The following is an 18,403-nucleotide window of genomic DNA, read 5'->3' on the forward strand; positions in this document are numbered from 1 at the left end:
AAAATAAATTAAAAAAAAAACAAAACAAAACAACAAAAAACCTCAACCACAAAACAATGAAGTAAATTAACATGCATATTACTCAAAACCAGTTTCATATTAGATAAGTTGTGGGATGCAGTTACACACAAATAAACCTGCAAAGTAAATTCCTTTCTGAGGAAAAGCAAAAATTCTATTTCCCAATTACACTATAAATATAACTCCTCTGAGGAAGAAGGGTAAGGAGAGAGGTTTTATGAGTTAATTTAGATGCTGAAGCTAACAGAGTACATACAAAAACTCTTCCGAAGGAAAATCTGAGAAAGAACTTTGGCATCCAAGGTCTACAAAGACTTATGACCACAAAGACAAGCCTGCAGTGCCCAAAACATTTTCTGTGAATATGCTTACAAAATCAACTTTTCAGTTCCTACCTAAGGTAATTGCATTATAATGTCTATGCAGATGGAGACAATGCAAGAACAAAATACCTCACTTGTATTACCTTTGAGACACAATGGACAAAGTTAAATTTTATTAATTTTCAGTATGGACAAGGCAGATGTGACCATAATTTAATTGATCTTTATTGAATCCAATTTCCACACCTGACAATCTTCAGGAAAATAAGAATTACACACTTAGAAAATGTATAGAAAACAATTGAAAAAGAAATACATGTACAGAATTTTATACATATAGATACACATCTCTATATAACCTTAAAGATTAATACTTCAGATACTTCAACACTGTCAGGCATAAGGACATTTTGCATGCTATCATTCTAAGAAAACGAGGGTATTTTTAAAGCATATGTTGTAAAATTAGGGGATAGATTCAGAGCTTCTGAGCACATAGTCAAACGGGGACCACTAAGCAAACAACTTTCCTATGCCTAGTGTACCTATCATTTTAAATAATAAATAAGACATCATAGGGGCATTGGTTGAGAATCATTTAGGATGTTCTAGCAGAAGCTGAATTAAAAGCTAAAGTATCAGAACCTCAGTAATGAAACAGTAAGATCCTTCTTAACACTGACATCTCATACAAAATTTTATTTTCTTCTCCAGTTCTATTGCATCATACGTTATTCTTATGGTACCTTCCCTACTACCCCAAAAATATTTAACTACCTAATATTTTTTCAATCCAGTGCAGCACTACAGAGAACCAAGCAAAAGTGAGGCAGAAACTACCATACAGAGGAGGCAAGAACTGCAAGAATCAAAAGTCACCTCTTTTTACAACCTATGCAGCAGTTAGTCCTCTAAACACAGGGCTCTATACTTTGATTTCTTGCAAGTAATTAATAAATGCATCCCCTTTTAACTTAAAGGCTTTGGGTCCTACAAATATTTTAAATTTCCATTTACTCCTCAAGTGTCTCCCAAATGATCTTCTTTTTTAAAGCTTTAACCATCTTTGGATAGGATAATGTATGTTCCTTTTCAAAAACAGTTACAAAGGTTGGATGAGGCTGAGGCATAAGGGCAAGATTATTACTGTAAAAGACAACTGGTTGCTGGGTACAAAAACTTACACCAGCCTCAAAAAAACCCCAGGATAATAGGTTAAAAAAACCCCAGCCTTTTCTGCTGGATTTCCCTAAACTCTACCCTAACCCCACAATATTTAAATACAAAGAAAAAAAGATAAAATGCATTTAAGTTTACCTTAATTTGGAAGAAAAGTATGTCCATAAAATTGGAATCCAATTGCCATGTAATGATGAGTTCAGACAAAAAGTAACAAAATCACCTGCAGGATGATATGTTCTCATCAGATCTTCCTACAGATGGATATAATGTTCTTTTTTGTTTTACTTACAATCTTGATTCTCTTAATCAAGAGAATCTTGTGCATTATCATTTTGTATACTTCAAAAAAAGTTGCCTACTCTAATATCTTAGAAAATTCATCTCCCTCAAACCCTCTGCTCTTAAAAAGTGTATGTAGATTTAGGATTCTGGGAAAGTCATGGCACTGTAAATGAAATAAGGAAGTTAATTTTTTTCATATTCTGTTTAGGTTCAACAATCGGTAAAATATCAAGGTCCTTATTGTAAGATTTGCCATTTCATAGAAGAACACAGTCACAATCAACCAATTTTTTTTCTAGTACCCAAAATACACTTTCCTTCTCTCCCCTGTCAAATGTATGCTCTTAATTTCAGAGTCACTGTCAAAGACAAAACACATATTTCAACAGATCATTTAAATAATGCTATACACATGAAAAATTAAGTCCTCTGTGTTAAACACTGCTGTCAAAATATTTGGTTTTAATGATCCTTCCACTAACAATCATCTAGTTTTCTTTTTATTGCTATCTTCATTAAATGGTTTCTGTGGTACCAGCTGCTTAAGAATTACTGTCAATTCTTATATCCATATATGGTATATTATATCTTATATCTTTAATGGTATATTAAATAACTAAATATCTTTTCTAAGTTATGTCAATTCATAACTGCAAAATATGTAGGAAAGATGCATTTTTAACAAGTATATTTGTGATAATATAAAGGAAAAATATGCATGCATTACTTATGATGAAGTAGATCATGAATTACTTAAACTTTGATTAAGGATTTTATAGTTTTTTATGGTTAAATTGATAGCATTTTGACATGAGCAAATTTGTAATTTAATGGGACTAAGGTGAAAACTATATATACAGTGCTTCAGAAGTCACTTGTAACATGTTGGTAATTTACAACTTACGTGGAAAACCAACACCTCCATTAAAAGAACTATAAAATTTAATATTATTATTATAAACATCTACATGTATATTTAACCATATAATCAAAATTGTTTCAATAGAAGTGCAATGTAAACTTACACAGCTGTTGACAGTTAACTGTGCAGTTTAGAGCACTTCAACTTAACTTTTCAATTTTATTCAGAGCACTTAAAGCCACTAAAATGCTTGTTTTCTTTCCAAAGCAATAGCTTTATATCAGAAGCAAATGATACAAACTAAAGACATTAATTTGCTTCTTCATTAATAAAATGCTATATTTCATCATTTACTATATAAACACTTCTCTGAGAAATTCTACAGATATGGGTAATTCTAAAACTTTTTGAAATAGAAACAATTCTCAAAATTAAACTTAACCAGAGTTACACATCATTACTATTCACATTCTGAAAGTATTTCCAGATACAATGACAGTACTTCTGCATTATGCAATTTAAACATCATAGAATCATAGAATGGTTTGGATTGGAAGGGACATTAACAATCGTCTCCTTCCAACTCCCCTGCCATGGGCAGGGACATCTTCCACCAGACCATGTTGCTCAGAGCCCCATCAAACCTGGCCTTGAACACTTCCAGAGATAGGGCATCCACAACCTCTTTGGGCTACCTGTTCCAGTGCCTCACCACACTCACAGTAAAGAATTTTTTCCTAATATCTAATCTAAACCTACTGCCTTTCAGTTTGAAGCCATTTCCCCTTGACCTTTCACTATATGCCCTTGTAAAAAGTCTCTCTCCATCTTTCCTGTAGGCTCCCTGGAAGGAGGGCACCCCAAAGCCTTCTCTTTCCTAGGCCCAATTCTCTCAGCCTTCATTACAAGAGAGGTGCTCCATCCCTCTATCAACTTGGTGACCCTCCTCTGGACTTGTGCCAACAGGTCCTTGTCCTTCCTGTGCCGGGGACCCACAGCTGGATGCAGCACTCCGAGTTGGGTCTCACCAGAGCAGAGTAGAGGGGCAGAATCACCTTCCTCGACCTGCTGGCCACATTTCTTTTGATGCAGCACAGGATCCAATTGGCTTTCTGGGCTGCAAGTGCACATTGCTGAGTCATGTCCAGCCTCTCATCCACCAGCACCCCCAAGTCCTTCTCAGTAGGGCCACTCTTGATCTGTTCCTCCCCCAGCCTGTATTGATACCAGGGGCTGCCCTGACTCAGGTGCAGCACCTTGCACGTGGTCTGGTTAAACCTCATGAGGTTCCCATGGGCCCACATCTTGAGCTTGTCCAGGTCCCTCTGGATGGCATCCCACCCTTCAGGTGTGTCAACTGCACCACTCAGCTTAGTGACATCTGCAAATTTGTTTAGGATGCATTTGGTCCCTTCACGTATGTCATTAATGAAGATATTTAACAGCACTGGTCCAAATACAGAAAAGACACCACTTGTCACTGATGTCCATTGGGACTCTGAGCCACTGATCGCTGCTCTCTGGATTCAACCAATACCTTACCCACCTAACAGTCCACCCACTAAATCCATCTCTCTCCAATTTAAAGAGAAGGATGTGGCTGTAGGAGCAGAAGACCTTCGGAAGAAATATCAAGGAGGGAGAGTTTAGCACCATTCAAGGAAACCTTTGCTCCCAGGGAAAAGCTTTTACGTGGGAAGGAATTAATTCTCATGCAGGGTGCTATGATGTTCTCATTATCTGTCTGCTGAGAGGTAACTCCCTTGCTACAAGTGATAAAATTCTCATAGACACGCCTGGAGGCCCCTGCAGGGTTGCCAGGTAGGCCATAAAGCCCAGGGGAAGAATTCAGCCTGGGCTTTTATTGCGCATGCAAAAGCTGTTATAAAAGCACCAAAATGGGTTTCCACCTTTGCCTTCTAGGCCAGCTGTATTGAAGTGTTCTCGACTGTAAAAATAACTTTTTTTTAAAACAGGTGCCTGGGGTTACCTATATGCATATCAAGCCTTACAGTGGGGGACCATATCAAAGGCTTTACTGAAGTCCAGATAAATGGCATCTGCAGCCCTTCCCTTGTGCACTGATGAAGTCACTCCATCATAGAAGGCCACTGGGTTGGTCCAGCAGAACTTGCCCCTGATGAAACCATGCTGGCCGTCCCAAATCATCACCCTATCTTCCATGTGTCTTAGCATAGTTTCTAGAAGGACCTGTTCCATGATTTTCCCAGATACAGAGGTGAGAGTGACAGGTCAGTAGTTCCCAGGGTCCCCCTTTCCACCCTTTCTAAAGATAGGTACAATGGTTCCCTTTTTTTTCAGTCACCTGAGACTTCACTCAATCGCCATATTAAAACATTACAGCCTCTTATATTTCCTTCTGTTGTGATCACAGACATACCTATTTCACTACTGTTGAACTAAGATTTTGACCTAAAACTAATACCGCTAAATTTTTTATCCTGAACTTTAAGCTTTTATGATGCCCTGGAATAAAATGTGTGTTAAGTGCATTAAAGCCCATACTCGGTTATCTTCATCATTCATTGGTAGGGGGCATGTGGGGGGTGTGTATGAAGGGGGAGGAAGTCTGACATTGGAATTCTTCATAATAAGTACCTTTAGGATTCTAATTTGAGCCTCTGCATCCTCCTTTTCCTGTTTAAGAAGTTTCACGAGTTCTTGAACCTTTTGTTCATGTTTGATTTTGACATTTTGTAACTGTGATCTAAGATCTGCCAACTCCTGTAGGTGAACTTCTCTTTCCATCTTCAGCTGCCTGTTAGCTGAAGTCATCTCTTCATGCTTAGATTCCTGCTGTTTCTGGAGATCTGAGAGGCTCTTAAGTAATTCCTTTTTGACTTTCTCTGCTTCAGCTATTTTGTTTGTTAGTTCCACACGTACAGAGCTTAAATTTTTTACATCTGCTTGCATTTCTAAGAGTCGTTCTTGGTCTTTTTTATGGATCAAGTTAATAGTTGCAAGTTCTGTCTTCAAGTGTTCCTTCTCAGTTTGCATTTGATTTTGTAGAAAGACTTGCTTTTTCAATTCATTCTCCAATTTTTCTACAGTACCTTGAACTTCTTTGATCTCTTCTTCAAGAGATATCTCATGTGACTTCACTTCGTTCAGTTTTACCTCTTTACAGTGGAGGAGTTCTTCCTGTTGGGCTCTCTTTGTAAGCACATCATTCAGCTCTTTCCGGAGGTTTTCTATTTGGTGTATAGCTGAGAGAAGCTGACTTCTGAGATCATCCTTTTCTTTGAGGGCCTAGGAAATAAGAAAAAGAAATCCATTGTGACCTAAAGTCCTTAAAGATAATTGTTGGACAGATTCCTTAGACATTAGGAATGTCTAAGGAACAATTAACATACTTTGTTCTGTGAAAATACAAAAATTTTGCTTGTCATGAACTCAGTTCAAATGTATTCAGTGTTTCTTTAAATTTAGACACAGAACATGTGTGATCTCAAATTTGTACTTGTCCTTAAATTATCTAGCCTCACAAGCAGGGATAGTTTTGGTTAATTCCCTGCTTCTCACACTCTTTCTTTGCAGATTGAGAAGAGTTTCTTTACCAGTTCCTCTAATTAGCGAGACGGAGGAAATGAGGTATTACAGCAGAATACAGGGAGGACTATTGGTCACACATATCTTACCTATAGGTCCATTCCATATGCTGATTTATTTTGTTTACTTTCTAAAATATTACATATGAAGTATACCCACTTTAACTTTTTTTTTAAACTACAGTTGATGAATTAATCAGTAGATGAATTAATAGCAGTTAAAAGCTTGGTTTGCTCATGCGTCAAAGCCAAGAAATGAAGATGTCATCTTCAAAATAAAAATCAGCCAAACGTAACAAAAATCCTACTGTTCTCCTAAGGAACTTAAGGGTTTGGGTATTCTTTCCAATATTGATATATTTTATATTACAAATACCCACAGAATCACAGAATGGGTAAGGTTGGAAGTGACCGCAGTGGGTCATTAGGTCCAACCTCCCTGCTCAAGCAGGGTCATCCTAGAGCACATTGTACAGGATTGAGTCCAGACAGTTCTTGAATATCTCCCGTGAGGGAAACTCTGCAACCTGTTTGGGCAATCTGTTCTGATGTATCACAAACTACTGGATTCTTCAAACTGGTTTAATAAATTTTATACTGACTTTTACTAAGTATTTCTACTAAATCTACAAACAGTGCCCACTTCTTATGGATATAGCAAAATTACTTGAAATAATCCAGAATAAAAAGGCAAATCAAGTTAAAAAGTGTGCAGGTTAAAAATAATAAAACAATTTGCAATTACATCAAAAATAAGAAATGCAAAGCAAAATGCAAAAATAATAAATTGAGGACATGGGGTCATGACCGTCATGCTTTTTTTCTGAAAAAAAACCAACCAAACAAAAAGACTTTCCTAACACTGTAATTCTAATTGAAAGATTTGGCTAAAAAAAACCACAACAAAACCAAACAAAAACAAAACCCAGTAACATTTCAAAATAAAATCTGTAAGTAACTTACTTTGAGTGTAATTATGTTTTCTACATTCCATACTTAAAAGAAAAATTCATTCCAAAAGACACAAGATGTTAGAAATTCCAGAGTCAACCAATATCAAGGACAACTACATGAACAAAACTTTATCCAAATTATCCCAGTATCTCCAAAAGAATGAAACCTAACCCGTTTTTCTACAGCCCACCCATTGTCTGCAAATATTTGGAATGTCTCAAAATTGCAAGCCATGACTGCAACCCAATTTTGAAAATTTGCCATCAACCCTTTGGAGTCCTCTTACAGTAATCAAAGACAACAGACTGCCATTTCTTCTTTTTCTTTACTACTTATTTTTACAGAATTTTGTCTCGGCTGCTAGTTGTCTGTATATTCCAAAGCTCCCTAAATTATGTTCATCTAGTTCCCCGAATCTTATAATAAATGTTGCATCTAGATTGATTATATCCTCATATGGAAACTGTTTACAACTTTGTATTGAAAACATGAAATATTGTTTGTAACCTCCACAATGGCACACAGTTCATTTGATATTACATATCCTCAAATGAAGAAACTTTCTTAACCGGGGACACCTCAAATTTGTTGGCAAGATGGTGACAACTTTAAAAATAAGAACTAATACAGACAGCATTTCTTTAAAGGGGTTTAAAACAAAGTGACTGCATTTAGCATTTGAATGTATTTGTTATACAAGAAAGAAGTGATAAAATCCACGTCAAGGAGTCTTATGTAACAAAGAAAATTTCAATGTGGACAGCACTATTAAGTGCCACTACAAAGACCTGTCCATGCATTTACATGAACAGTGACTTCAGAACCTTTTGGAGATCTACTGCTACTCATTCATAACTTGCCTCTACTTTTTGCTTCTTGTTTGTCCATTTGATAGACATATATGATTTCTAAATGATTCAGGTTTTCCTCCTTTCCTTAAAAACTCTATTTTCCTAGGCAACAGAGGACCAGCTTCTTAAATGTTTGCAAACCTTATTTCCCCAGACAAGCGCTCAGGCTAACCAATACAACAAGATTACTATGGAATGAATTGTTGGAGCACGGATAGAGTAAATAATAATAAAAAGTAAGGAATATGAATGGCAATTCAGGAGAGAAACAGCAACTCCAGGAATCACAGTTTAGATCTGCTAGAGTTTATTAATTTCAACCCGGTATCAGCCCCATTGTGGCTTCTCCTGTGCGTTGACCACGCTCGTACATTCATGTACAAGCCTCCAAACAGGTTACTGGATCAGAAACAACAGAGGATTAATACAGAAATCCAATACTGCACCCCATATATTCCTTGAAAACATCAATCTTGGACCAGGACAAAGCAGAGGATGAAGACATCTCAAGCCCATCAGATTTAGTAATCTAAATTGTATGAATGCTATGAGAAAATGCACGAAAAGAGGTGAGGGAAGTGTTATAAAAACAAAAGCCATACAATATAATAGACTGCACCAGCAGAGCATGTGAGTTAAGATTAAAGCTCACATTATGGAGCTTAGCACTGTACTAGCCACTATAGCAGCAAGCAACTTTTGATCCAGCCACTGGAAAATACAGACCCATAGACTCATTGCCAACAGAATGATGGTTTCTACTACTATTCCAAGACAGAATGATCAGCACTAGCATTGATGTGAGTGTTTGTCTTTAAAGCAGTGTCAGAAGCTGAACAAATCAAGAAATTTTTCTAAGTCAAAAACCAAAAAAACCCCTTATTTTTTGCCTGAGAAACTTTATAGGAGGAAAAAGAGATTAATAAGTGGTTTACCATACTGAACAAAGGTAAATTAAAGGCCCAGAAATGTGACATGATCAATGTTAACAAACTGACTTTTCAAATAACAAGTTCTGAAAAATACAGAGGCTGAAACTGAATACACATGAACAGCAAAAAAAAAAAAAAAAAAAAAAGAGAAAAAAAAATAAGGAAGACAGACTCTCTAACTAGATCAATGGAAAAACCTTGGAACTGCATGGTAGATGTTAGCAGCATGCTCATCCCAAATGCAGGTTAGGTGTCTTTTTTGGCTAAAATCTCCACTTTGCTAAAAAATCTCTGCACATTCTCAAACAAAAAAATATCTATTTTTCTGCCTCCACATATCAAATTCAAATTCAGTTGCAGTCCTTATAATATTTCAGAACTTGCAGTCTTTACTGGCAACAAAAGATGTCATTACTAAGCCTAGAGCCTGAGAAGAGCTTAAATACAGAAAAGAACTAAAAGTACTCTTAGTTGTGCCAAAGGTCACATAGCATTAAGGTCTGTTAGCCATCTGACACACATGGTGAAAGTAAACACCTTCTTTCAAAGATCTTACCACTGTCCATTACATGAGATAAAGCATAAACTGAATAAGGGTTATTATGTAGTAGGATTTCAAGCTTTTTAAAAAAATAACATCACATTATTTCCTCAAAAATTAACTAAAAAATAAGCTAAACTATGTTAATCAACACCTGAAAAGTAAGAGCAGCATTCATAGAGAAATCTTCTTCTTTACAAGAAGAAAGCTTTGATTAAGTGAAGAAACTGGAATAAATACCAGAAAAAGAAGAGAATGTGGAACTCCATAATAGCTAAAAAATATTGCCACCTATTAGTTGTCTTCCAGTTTACCAGAAAATTTGGTCCAGAACTTAAGGTAGAAAGCAGTTTAAGTCACAGTTTGTATAAATAAACTCCTTATCTTCATTTCTAAAGCAAACGGAAATGGTATAAAAAAAAAAAAATTAAAAAAAAAAATCAACCAACCTTACCTGACTATTCTTTCCATCAGGTCATTGATAGTTTCATTTTGTTTTTCTGTCTCACGACTCAGTTTCTTACATTTCAACTTCCACTGGCGGATGGCTTCCTGTGCTCTCACCTTCAAATCTTCTCTTTTTTTCTCAGTCTCCAGCCTGAGTGCCTCTGAGTGCTTGAATTCAGAGAGATACCGTTCTGCTTCTTTGGTACTTTCTTCAACCTGTTGAGCTAACTCAGAAGACTGGAGTTCAGTTTGTCTACATCTATTCTCACAAGCCTTGTAGCAATTCTGTATCTCCTTTAGCTGGTCCAGCATTTTTTCCTGCTGCTTCTCCTTGTTTTCCAGGTCAGATGTTAACACCTGGAATCATCATAAAAAAATACGAACATTCTGACTCCAAAGATATGCAGTATGAAACCTTATCAAACAACATACAGGAATGTTAAATCACTTTTCTATCTAAAATATGAATTGCATAAAAGATCTGCTTGACTATGAAGGAAAGCCCTGTTAGCCCAGAGAATCTTCCCCTCTGCAGTGGTGAAGAATTAATTTCAAGACAAGGTAAAATACATAGTTACTCTATCGTTCCTGCATTTGTTCTTCTTCTGGTTGTTCTTGTTATTTTTCTGTATTATAGGTTTTAGATGGAGTCACTGACCATATGTTACACACTACACAAATAAGAAATAAACCAAAGATTAAAATGTAGGGAGACGAATGTAAGCAGACGAGAGGAAAAAAGAAAATTGGCAAGGAAACAATAGTATTCATCACACCCAAAGTAATCTACACTATATGAGCTAGTTGTTACCTAGTTTTATGCTGGTTGCTTTTATGAAAGCAACATGCTGAATAAGGGTATATTTGAAAGCACTGAATACAAAGAGAATCCAGCTGCTTGGTTTCTAGAACAAAGTGCAAAGATGTTTGAACCATTAATTTTAAAAATAACAAGTGCTGCCTTTCTCAAATTACATTTTTCAGGACTCATAATCAACTCAGGAAAAATATTCTTCATAAACCTTCTGCAAGGACATTTTCAGAAATCAGCTATTGAAGCTACACTAGCAAAACTGTATTTTACTGAGATCATCATGTAGAAATTCATATTAGTATTCGGTATTTTGGGTCTATTTAGACTGTTTTCATACCATTCAGTATTTTCATTAATGACATAGATGAATTTGATGGACCTGATCTATAGTGAAAAATATTATCAAGCTTCAAGGGACTGAATACTTGAGAAGAGGATTAGATTTCAGAATGACTGAATAAAATTGCACATATAGACTAAACAGGCAGTAATTCAGAAGAGACAAGGGAAAAGTACTTTGCCTAGAAAAGAATAAGCAACTTTACAGATGCATAGAGCATAACTATTTAGATAAAGATCCTTCCACAAGGTTGGGGGAGGGAGGGAGACTTGGGTTTGTTGGTTGGGGCTCCTTCTTAGTTGGTTTGTTGGATTTGTTTTATTTATTTGAAAACCAGGCCATCACCTGGAGGCAGTAAATTGTACCAATCTTTTCAGGATGGTATTTGCTGTGCTGAAAAGACAACTGCATGTGCACTCTTGCATGTGACAGATCATGGTCAAAAAATACAGACAGAAAGGGACTGATGCTATAACCAAGAACAATTCATCCATCTTGCTACTTGTACCCATGATGCAAACCAGGAGTAGGATTATCCACTGGACAATCACTTGCTTATCTGTAGGATGAACATTCCTGCTCTAAGATACAACTTAAATACAGATAACAAAACAATAGGTAAACAGTTTATGGAACAGTTGGGAGAAAATGTTACACAGGTGGCAAAATAAAACAGGAGCCTTTTTTAATTTATGGTTCTATACATTAGAAAAAACCTCACGTGTATTCTTCTTCACTGTTATTTTAAACTGCATTTTTGAGCTCATCAGGCAAAATTACCAGATCTAACCTTGATTCATAAGACAAAACAACCAACCAAAAAAAAGCTCACAAGGTACAATTTTAATCAAAACAAGCTTAATTTCCAGTGAAAATAGAGATTATAATACTTCTTTAAAGATAAAAACTGAGTATAGCAGAAGTTAGAAACAGCCTGATAAAATACAGTCAGATATTACATCTACCCTTCAACAGATTTTCTAAAATGGGGCATCATTTCTTCAATTGTGATTATAAATAACATTATCACTTCCCATTTTGTGTCTTTCTGGAGGCACCATAGAGGATATCAGCCTAAATTGATGTACTGCTCAGCTCTGCATCATTAAAAAAGTTATTTATATATCATTCCCCCAGAGAATACAGTTCATTAGTAGAAGTACAGCCCCCAGAGACTTTTTACTGAAATGAGTCTAAGCTTAAACACAGAAAACAATGTTCAATTAACTATAAACATTCAGGTCATTGTGTAGAAGCAAATCAATCTCCAATTTATTGATTTACAGTATAATAAAAAAAGAGGAACATTTGTTTTAGTTATTTACTTTGAAGTGCAACTAATTTATCAATATGAGCTACTTGCATGAGGAGGAAAAATTAATTTTGACACAGATGTACCAATATAAATGTGAATTTTAATGTTTTATTTTTACAGTATGTGTAAATATGATAGATCTTAGCAAATAGTTTGCACTTTCCTTAGAAAAGTTAAGCCAGCACAGACCCAATAGTTGAAATCAGCAGCAAAGCAAGTCAAAATTTCCTGCAGCCTTCTCTGCAAAGCAAGAGGATAGAGAAACAGAGGGCCTCCACATTCTTATCTTTAAGAGCATACTTCAAACCTCACTGTCTATGTACAGAGTTTAGGTGTCTACAAAACCCGAAGATTATGGTCATGCCTTTTGGTTCCTGAAAAAATCTCAACACACAATCCCAATTTCTAGGCATGTTGTGGAAAAAAAAAAAAAAAGCAGGATGACTGATTGTTCAAAGTAACATTTCTAACAGAACATTTATAGACAAGTGATCGCCTCACTATTTGTCATTACCTGCCTACACATATCAACCTTGTGGTTGATTTGAAGCAACCCTTTACAACAATGAAAGTCATTAGAACCATTTTAAAGCGTGTTGTTTTCATTTAATGATTGGGTCAGTAGAGCATACCTTGCTAAATATGATATCCCTTTCAGACAAACACTACTCAGAAAATGACTGATCACTGGTTTTTGTGGAATTGCATTATCAGCAAAGAGTAAGTAGTTAATACAACACATAAACCTCCATTAAGCATACTACATATTTTTAGTCCCTAATTTTGACCTTATGAGAATTAAGATTGATTTGTTAGCAAGAAGTAGTTAAGCACATTGCTGTTGTCATTGGGACAACATCATACTTGGCAGTGGTGTGCTGTGAAAGTATGACCTTGCAATTTCATTTCATAATGATGATCTTATAAATTTCAGCTTTTAATTTCTTTCTAAACAATCTTTACAACTAAAAAACCATGTTAATTAAGCTAATGCATAGCATCACATTTTTCAATTTTAGCATATTTTCAAAAAACATTAGATTTAATATATAAAATTTTAATGAAGTAAATGCTATGTGCCTACTCTCTTAAGTTTGTCAAGACCTTCAGTCTTGAAAGGTACCCATTTTCTCTTAAAATAACAAAGTACCTTGCACAAAATGTTTATATCTGCATCCTACTATGGATGCACATATGGTCATTCTTGAATATTGGAATAACACCCGGAGTAAGGAGGTAACTGTTTCCCCATCACATATTATATCATTTGTATACAGCCATCTGCCAGAGTTCCAATTCTCAGTTTCCCTTCAACCTTTTAGTCCTCATTTTTCTTTCAGAAACTTAGACTCTCAGTTGTAAAGTGAATTAAAAATGCATGCAGACAATACATCATAAAATTTTATCATTAATGTCATCATGGCTGGGCTTCACGAACGAAGATTTGGGAAAGGCTCTATCCACATTTGTTACAAGCACGGTGGTGGCTAATAAGGCAAATACGAGATAGACACGTCCGATTGCAAAAGGCACAGCAGAAAGACTCCTTAGGTGGTAAATTCTGCAAGACACGATTCTTTCTGTGTTGTCTTTTCTCCTCAAAGGTGATCCTGCGTGCTTTCTCAAAGGAAGCAGCAGCTTTATAGACGGTGTGTCTCCAGGCCTCCCGATTGAGGCCAGAATAGACCAGTTATGTTGATCAATATGGCCAAGGCTGAGATGTTGTTTCAGGGAGTCCTTGTATCTTTTCTTCGGGGTTCCTCTCATGCAGCAGCCGATGGCAAGTTCACCATAAAGCAAGATCTTAGGGAGGTGATGGTCCTTCATCCTTGGACATGCCCTGCCCAATACACCTGTGTTCTCAGTAACATGGCCTCAATACTTGTGACTGCTGCTTGTTCTAGAACAGATGTATTGGTCATATAATCTGACCAGTGGATGTTTAGGATTGTACGGAGGCAGTGTTGATGGAAGCGTTCTAGGAGTCGCAGGTGGTGGCGGTAGATGACCCATGATTCGGAACCATATAAAAGAGCAGACAGCACAATGGCTCTGTAAACACTGATCTTGGTACTTTTCTTCAAGTGTTTATTACACCAGACTCTTTTATGAAGCTTTCCAAAGGCACTATATGCCTTTGCTAACCTGTTGTCTATCTCTCTGCAATTTTACCATCTGAGGAGATGAGGCTACCTAGGTAATTAAACTGCTGGACTGATTTGAGCTCTGATTGGCCAATGGTGATATGGGGATGATGGAAGACTTCCTGAGGTGCAGGTTGATAGAGAACTTCAGTCTTCTTTAAGCTGACATCCAGCCCAAAGAGCTCAGCAGCATCTGCAAAGCTGGATGTTAAACGCTGCAGAGCTGCTTCTGTGTGGGCAACGAGGGCGGCGACATCAGCATAGAGCAGTTCCCAGACAAGATGGTTTAAGGTCTTGGTGTGGGCCCTCAGTCGCCTGAGGTTGAAAAGGCTTCCATCAGTACGATATTGAATGTAGATACCATCCTGATCATCGAGGTCTGCAGTGGCCCTTTGGAGCATCATGCTGAAAAAGACTGTGAAAAGGGTTGGTGCAAGAACGTAGCCTTGTTTCACACCATTGGTTATTAGAAAGGGCTCAGAAAGTGCATTGCCATATCTGACTTGTCCGTGCTGATCCTCATGAAGTGAGATGATCATTTTAAAGAACTTGGGGGGACATCCTAAACGTTCCAAAATCTGCCATAGACCTTTTCTGCTCACAGTATTGAAAGCCTTGGTGAGACCAACAAAGGTTACATAGAGATCTTTGTTCTGTTCCCTACACTTCTCTTGCATATCATTAATGTAAGACACATAGTTTGACGGCTTCCTTTGCCAAGCTGTTTGTATGCACATTCCATTGCAGCCATGGTCAGAGCAGTACTGAATACAAGTTCAGCACAGGCTGAAACTCAGATAGATGCTGGGTCAGGGACTGGAAGGAAACCACTCTGGTATTATAATCAAATGTTGCACCACAGGGTTCTCATTATTTTTTTTGCTGGTTTGTTTGGGAGGTTGCATTAAGGGTGAAATACTGTGTTACCTGTCAGAAAGAAGTTGCCCTTCATTAGGATGACATAGCAGGGAGAAGAGAAAGCACATAGCACTAAATGACAAATAAATTAAACACCTAACACAACAAACATAAGTTTGCTCTCAGCCTCCACAGTTGTGGGATTTGAGGGAACCGGTCAAAGAGAAACATCAGTCCTGATCACAGACTACACCTTAACCCAGCTCCCAGGTCTCTTCAGATTTACAGTGCCTAGAGCTGTGTTAGTGCTAAAGAAATTGGAATTATCAAAGATCTCAGTCTCCATCTTTGTTTTGAGAACATTTTTAAACTTTGTGCTGAAAGTTGTAAGCAGGTCTATGTCCAGTGGAATGAGTCTGAAGATATCCTCTTCAGTTCTGTATTACTGAAGTTTGGACAATGAGCTCAGTGTCACAACCGTGTCTATGCACATATTGATGGTGGTTCCCCTCGATACAGCTGTGCCCTGAGCCTTGCAGGCTGCCCTTTTACTATGGCAGGAGAATTTGGCAGAGTGATGCTTACTTTAGACCCTGCAGAATACCCTAAGTTTCACACTTCTATCTTGGAATTACCCTTCTAGGCAATTCAGAATGTAAATATTTTAAGGATTTCTCCATGACAAGAATACAGAGATGTAGAGTGTTTTGGAGTTGTTTGCTGGAGGGTTTTTTTGTTTGTTTTAATATTAATCCAATTTTCTCTTTCTCAATTGTTACTGAAGTTAACAAGACTGAGATAATACAAGAGAAAGGACAAGCAATTTCAGGAGATTGCACTCATTAGAAAAAAAGAGAAAAAACTACATTCCTTGGACACTTGAGTTTCCCTTCCAAGTGGTAAATTACTAAGCACCTGTGATTCCAAAAAAATTCTATACAGATGACAAATGCTGCCCTTATAGATTAAACACTTCAGATTCCAAGGAGCATCCGGTGTCTTCTGTGGCTCAAGGTCAGTCACAAAGAGAACTCAGTGAGCTTCTCTAGATGCAACAGAAGTATGATAATATTATGTGACATACATTATAACAGTATGGATGGAGGTTCTCCTGACAGAAGCAACCCAGGATATTCAGGACATTTTGTTGATAAAATATATTGCGTATATATACAGTAATTGTTAGCATACTTTGCATTGTGATTACTACAGAAAAAAACCCAATTGTGGTATATTACCTCTTCTCAATCTTTACACAAGATGATTCTGGGTCTCAGTTTTTCTAACCTGATTATTTTCATAGTTTCACTGCTAACAGAACCAAGGGAAGGTATTAGAATATTCATGTCAACTTATTCACCCCTAATATAACATCAAATACTCTCCTCCTGGCTTTAATATCTGAAGATCTTTATAAGAGATAATTATTTTTGTGGAACAGCTGAAAAATGTCATTAAGATCAGCTACTAAATCCTGGGGGTACAGCATATTAACGCTCCAGAGATCTAAATGCAAGTACTGATTACAAAGTTTGTATGAGCCCTCAGACTACAACACTGCCACAGACGTTTCAAATGAGAGGCTCTGGCTAGGGTTGACACAGAAGAGAAGTGATGAACAAACTCAGATGCAACATTTGCCCCAAGTAAAACATTTGTGCATCTAGTTTTCTACAGATTCAATATCCCAGCATGTAAACTAGCTTTTAACTTTCATAAGAAACTGGAGGCAGAGAAAGAGGACAACATTTTCCAGTTACAGACTAGCTATTTACCTGAAGTGTAAATTAATCACTACAGGCACAAAACACATGATTACTACCATTCCAGAAACTCCTGTAGTTTGGACTTCTAGTCCCTAGTTTGACTACTCATATCATACTCTTGCCCTGTTTTTGACACCCAATTTAAAAATAAAATCACCACAAACTACAAAACAAAATTCATCCTAGGTATAGAAAACACTACATATAGAGTATTCAGTATACAATTCCTTAAAACTCATGTGAACATTTAAAATGCAAGTGAGGACTACTCATTTGCTACAGTTTACAGAACAAGTGCCTTATATCACAGCTATGTGCAAACATTCTACACCGGTAGGAATATTGAAAGTCACATTTCACCCCACCATACTAATTGGATCAGCCACCTAAAGTGGATCTATATGTCTTTTTCTCCCTCATTTCTTTTTGGTGCCCTGTACCTCAGCAGTACAGCCACCAGATTGTAATGCTATGCAATCATACTACTGTCATTGGGAATGCTTTCAACAATTAATTATTGAACCTAATTATTCTCTAACTAATTTTTCCCAAATACAGACCCCAGATACTAATTTATTATCACAATGTGATCTGCATCTCTTGTCAAACAATGTATCTAACCACTAGGAATCACTAATACAGAAGATTTAGATTTTTCATGCAAGTATAACTTCTGTGAATTGAATAATCAAAGACAGATACATTCAATCAGTCAAAAAGTACATTCATTCAGTAAAAAGTATGTTGCACAAAATCAATTTCTTTAAGTGATGGCTTCTCTATATTTTTCCAAAGCTTGAACTGTTAATCTTTCTGAAAGATAACATCGTACAAAATACACCAAAACCATCTTCCTCCCCCCAGGTTGATATGTGATTTTAGAGAGAAAGTTTATCAAAGCAAATAGCATCTGTTCATTTTAGATCTATCTGGAGCACTATTGCAGTGTTTGAACATTGACATGGCAATACAGGCTGGTCTGCAGAAGTACTGATTTCTTCTATTTTGTAAGATATCTTTAAATTTAGAAAATAGTTACTTATTGATTTTCAGAAACCTTAATTGGCTCATATAATGACAATAATTGGCTAACAGTTTCATCTGTAGAAGAAGTCATAACATGAATTTTAATGAGAATACAAATCAATATTCATAAGACTGAAAGACTTGTATTACTGAAGAATTCTAATATTATATAAACA

At 36.6% G+C, this 18,403-nt stretch overlaps 1 protein-coding gene across 1 annotated transcript in view; it reads right to left on the bottom strand.

Annotated features, from left to right (window-relative positions):
* Window positions 1–18,403, bottom strand: part of CEP128 (centrosomal protein 128) — a 105,572-nt gene that overhangs the window by 57,076 nt on the left and 30,093 nt on the right. Inside the window, 3 exon segments of the mRNA XM_032690265.1 lie at window positions 5,290–5,940; window positions 9,972–9,988; window positions 9,991–10,321. Of these exon segments, the coding sequence (XP_032546156.1) occupies window positions 5,290–5,940; window positions 9,972–9,988; window positions 9,991–10,321 (999 nt within the window).

Source organism: Chiroxiphia lanceolata, chromosome 6 (genome assembly GCF_009829145.1).
Source record: "Chiroxiphia lanceolata isolate bChiLan1 chromosome 6, bChiLan1.pri, whole genome shotgun sequence".
Classification (NCBI taxonomy): Eukaryota; Metazoa; Chordata; class Aves; order Passeriformes; family Pipridae; genus Chiroxiphia; species Chiroxiphia lanceolata.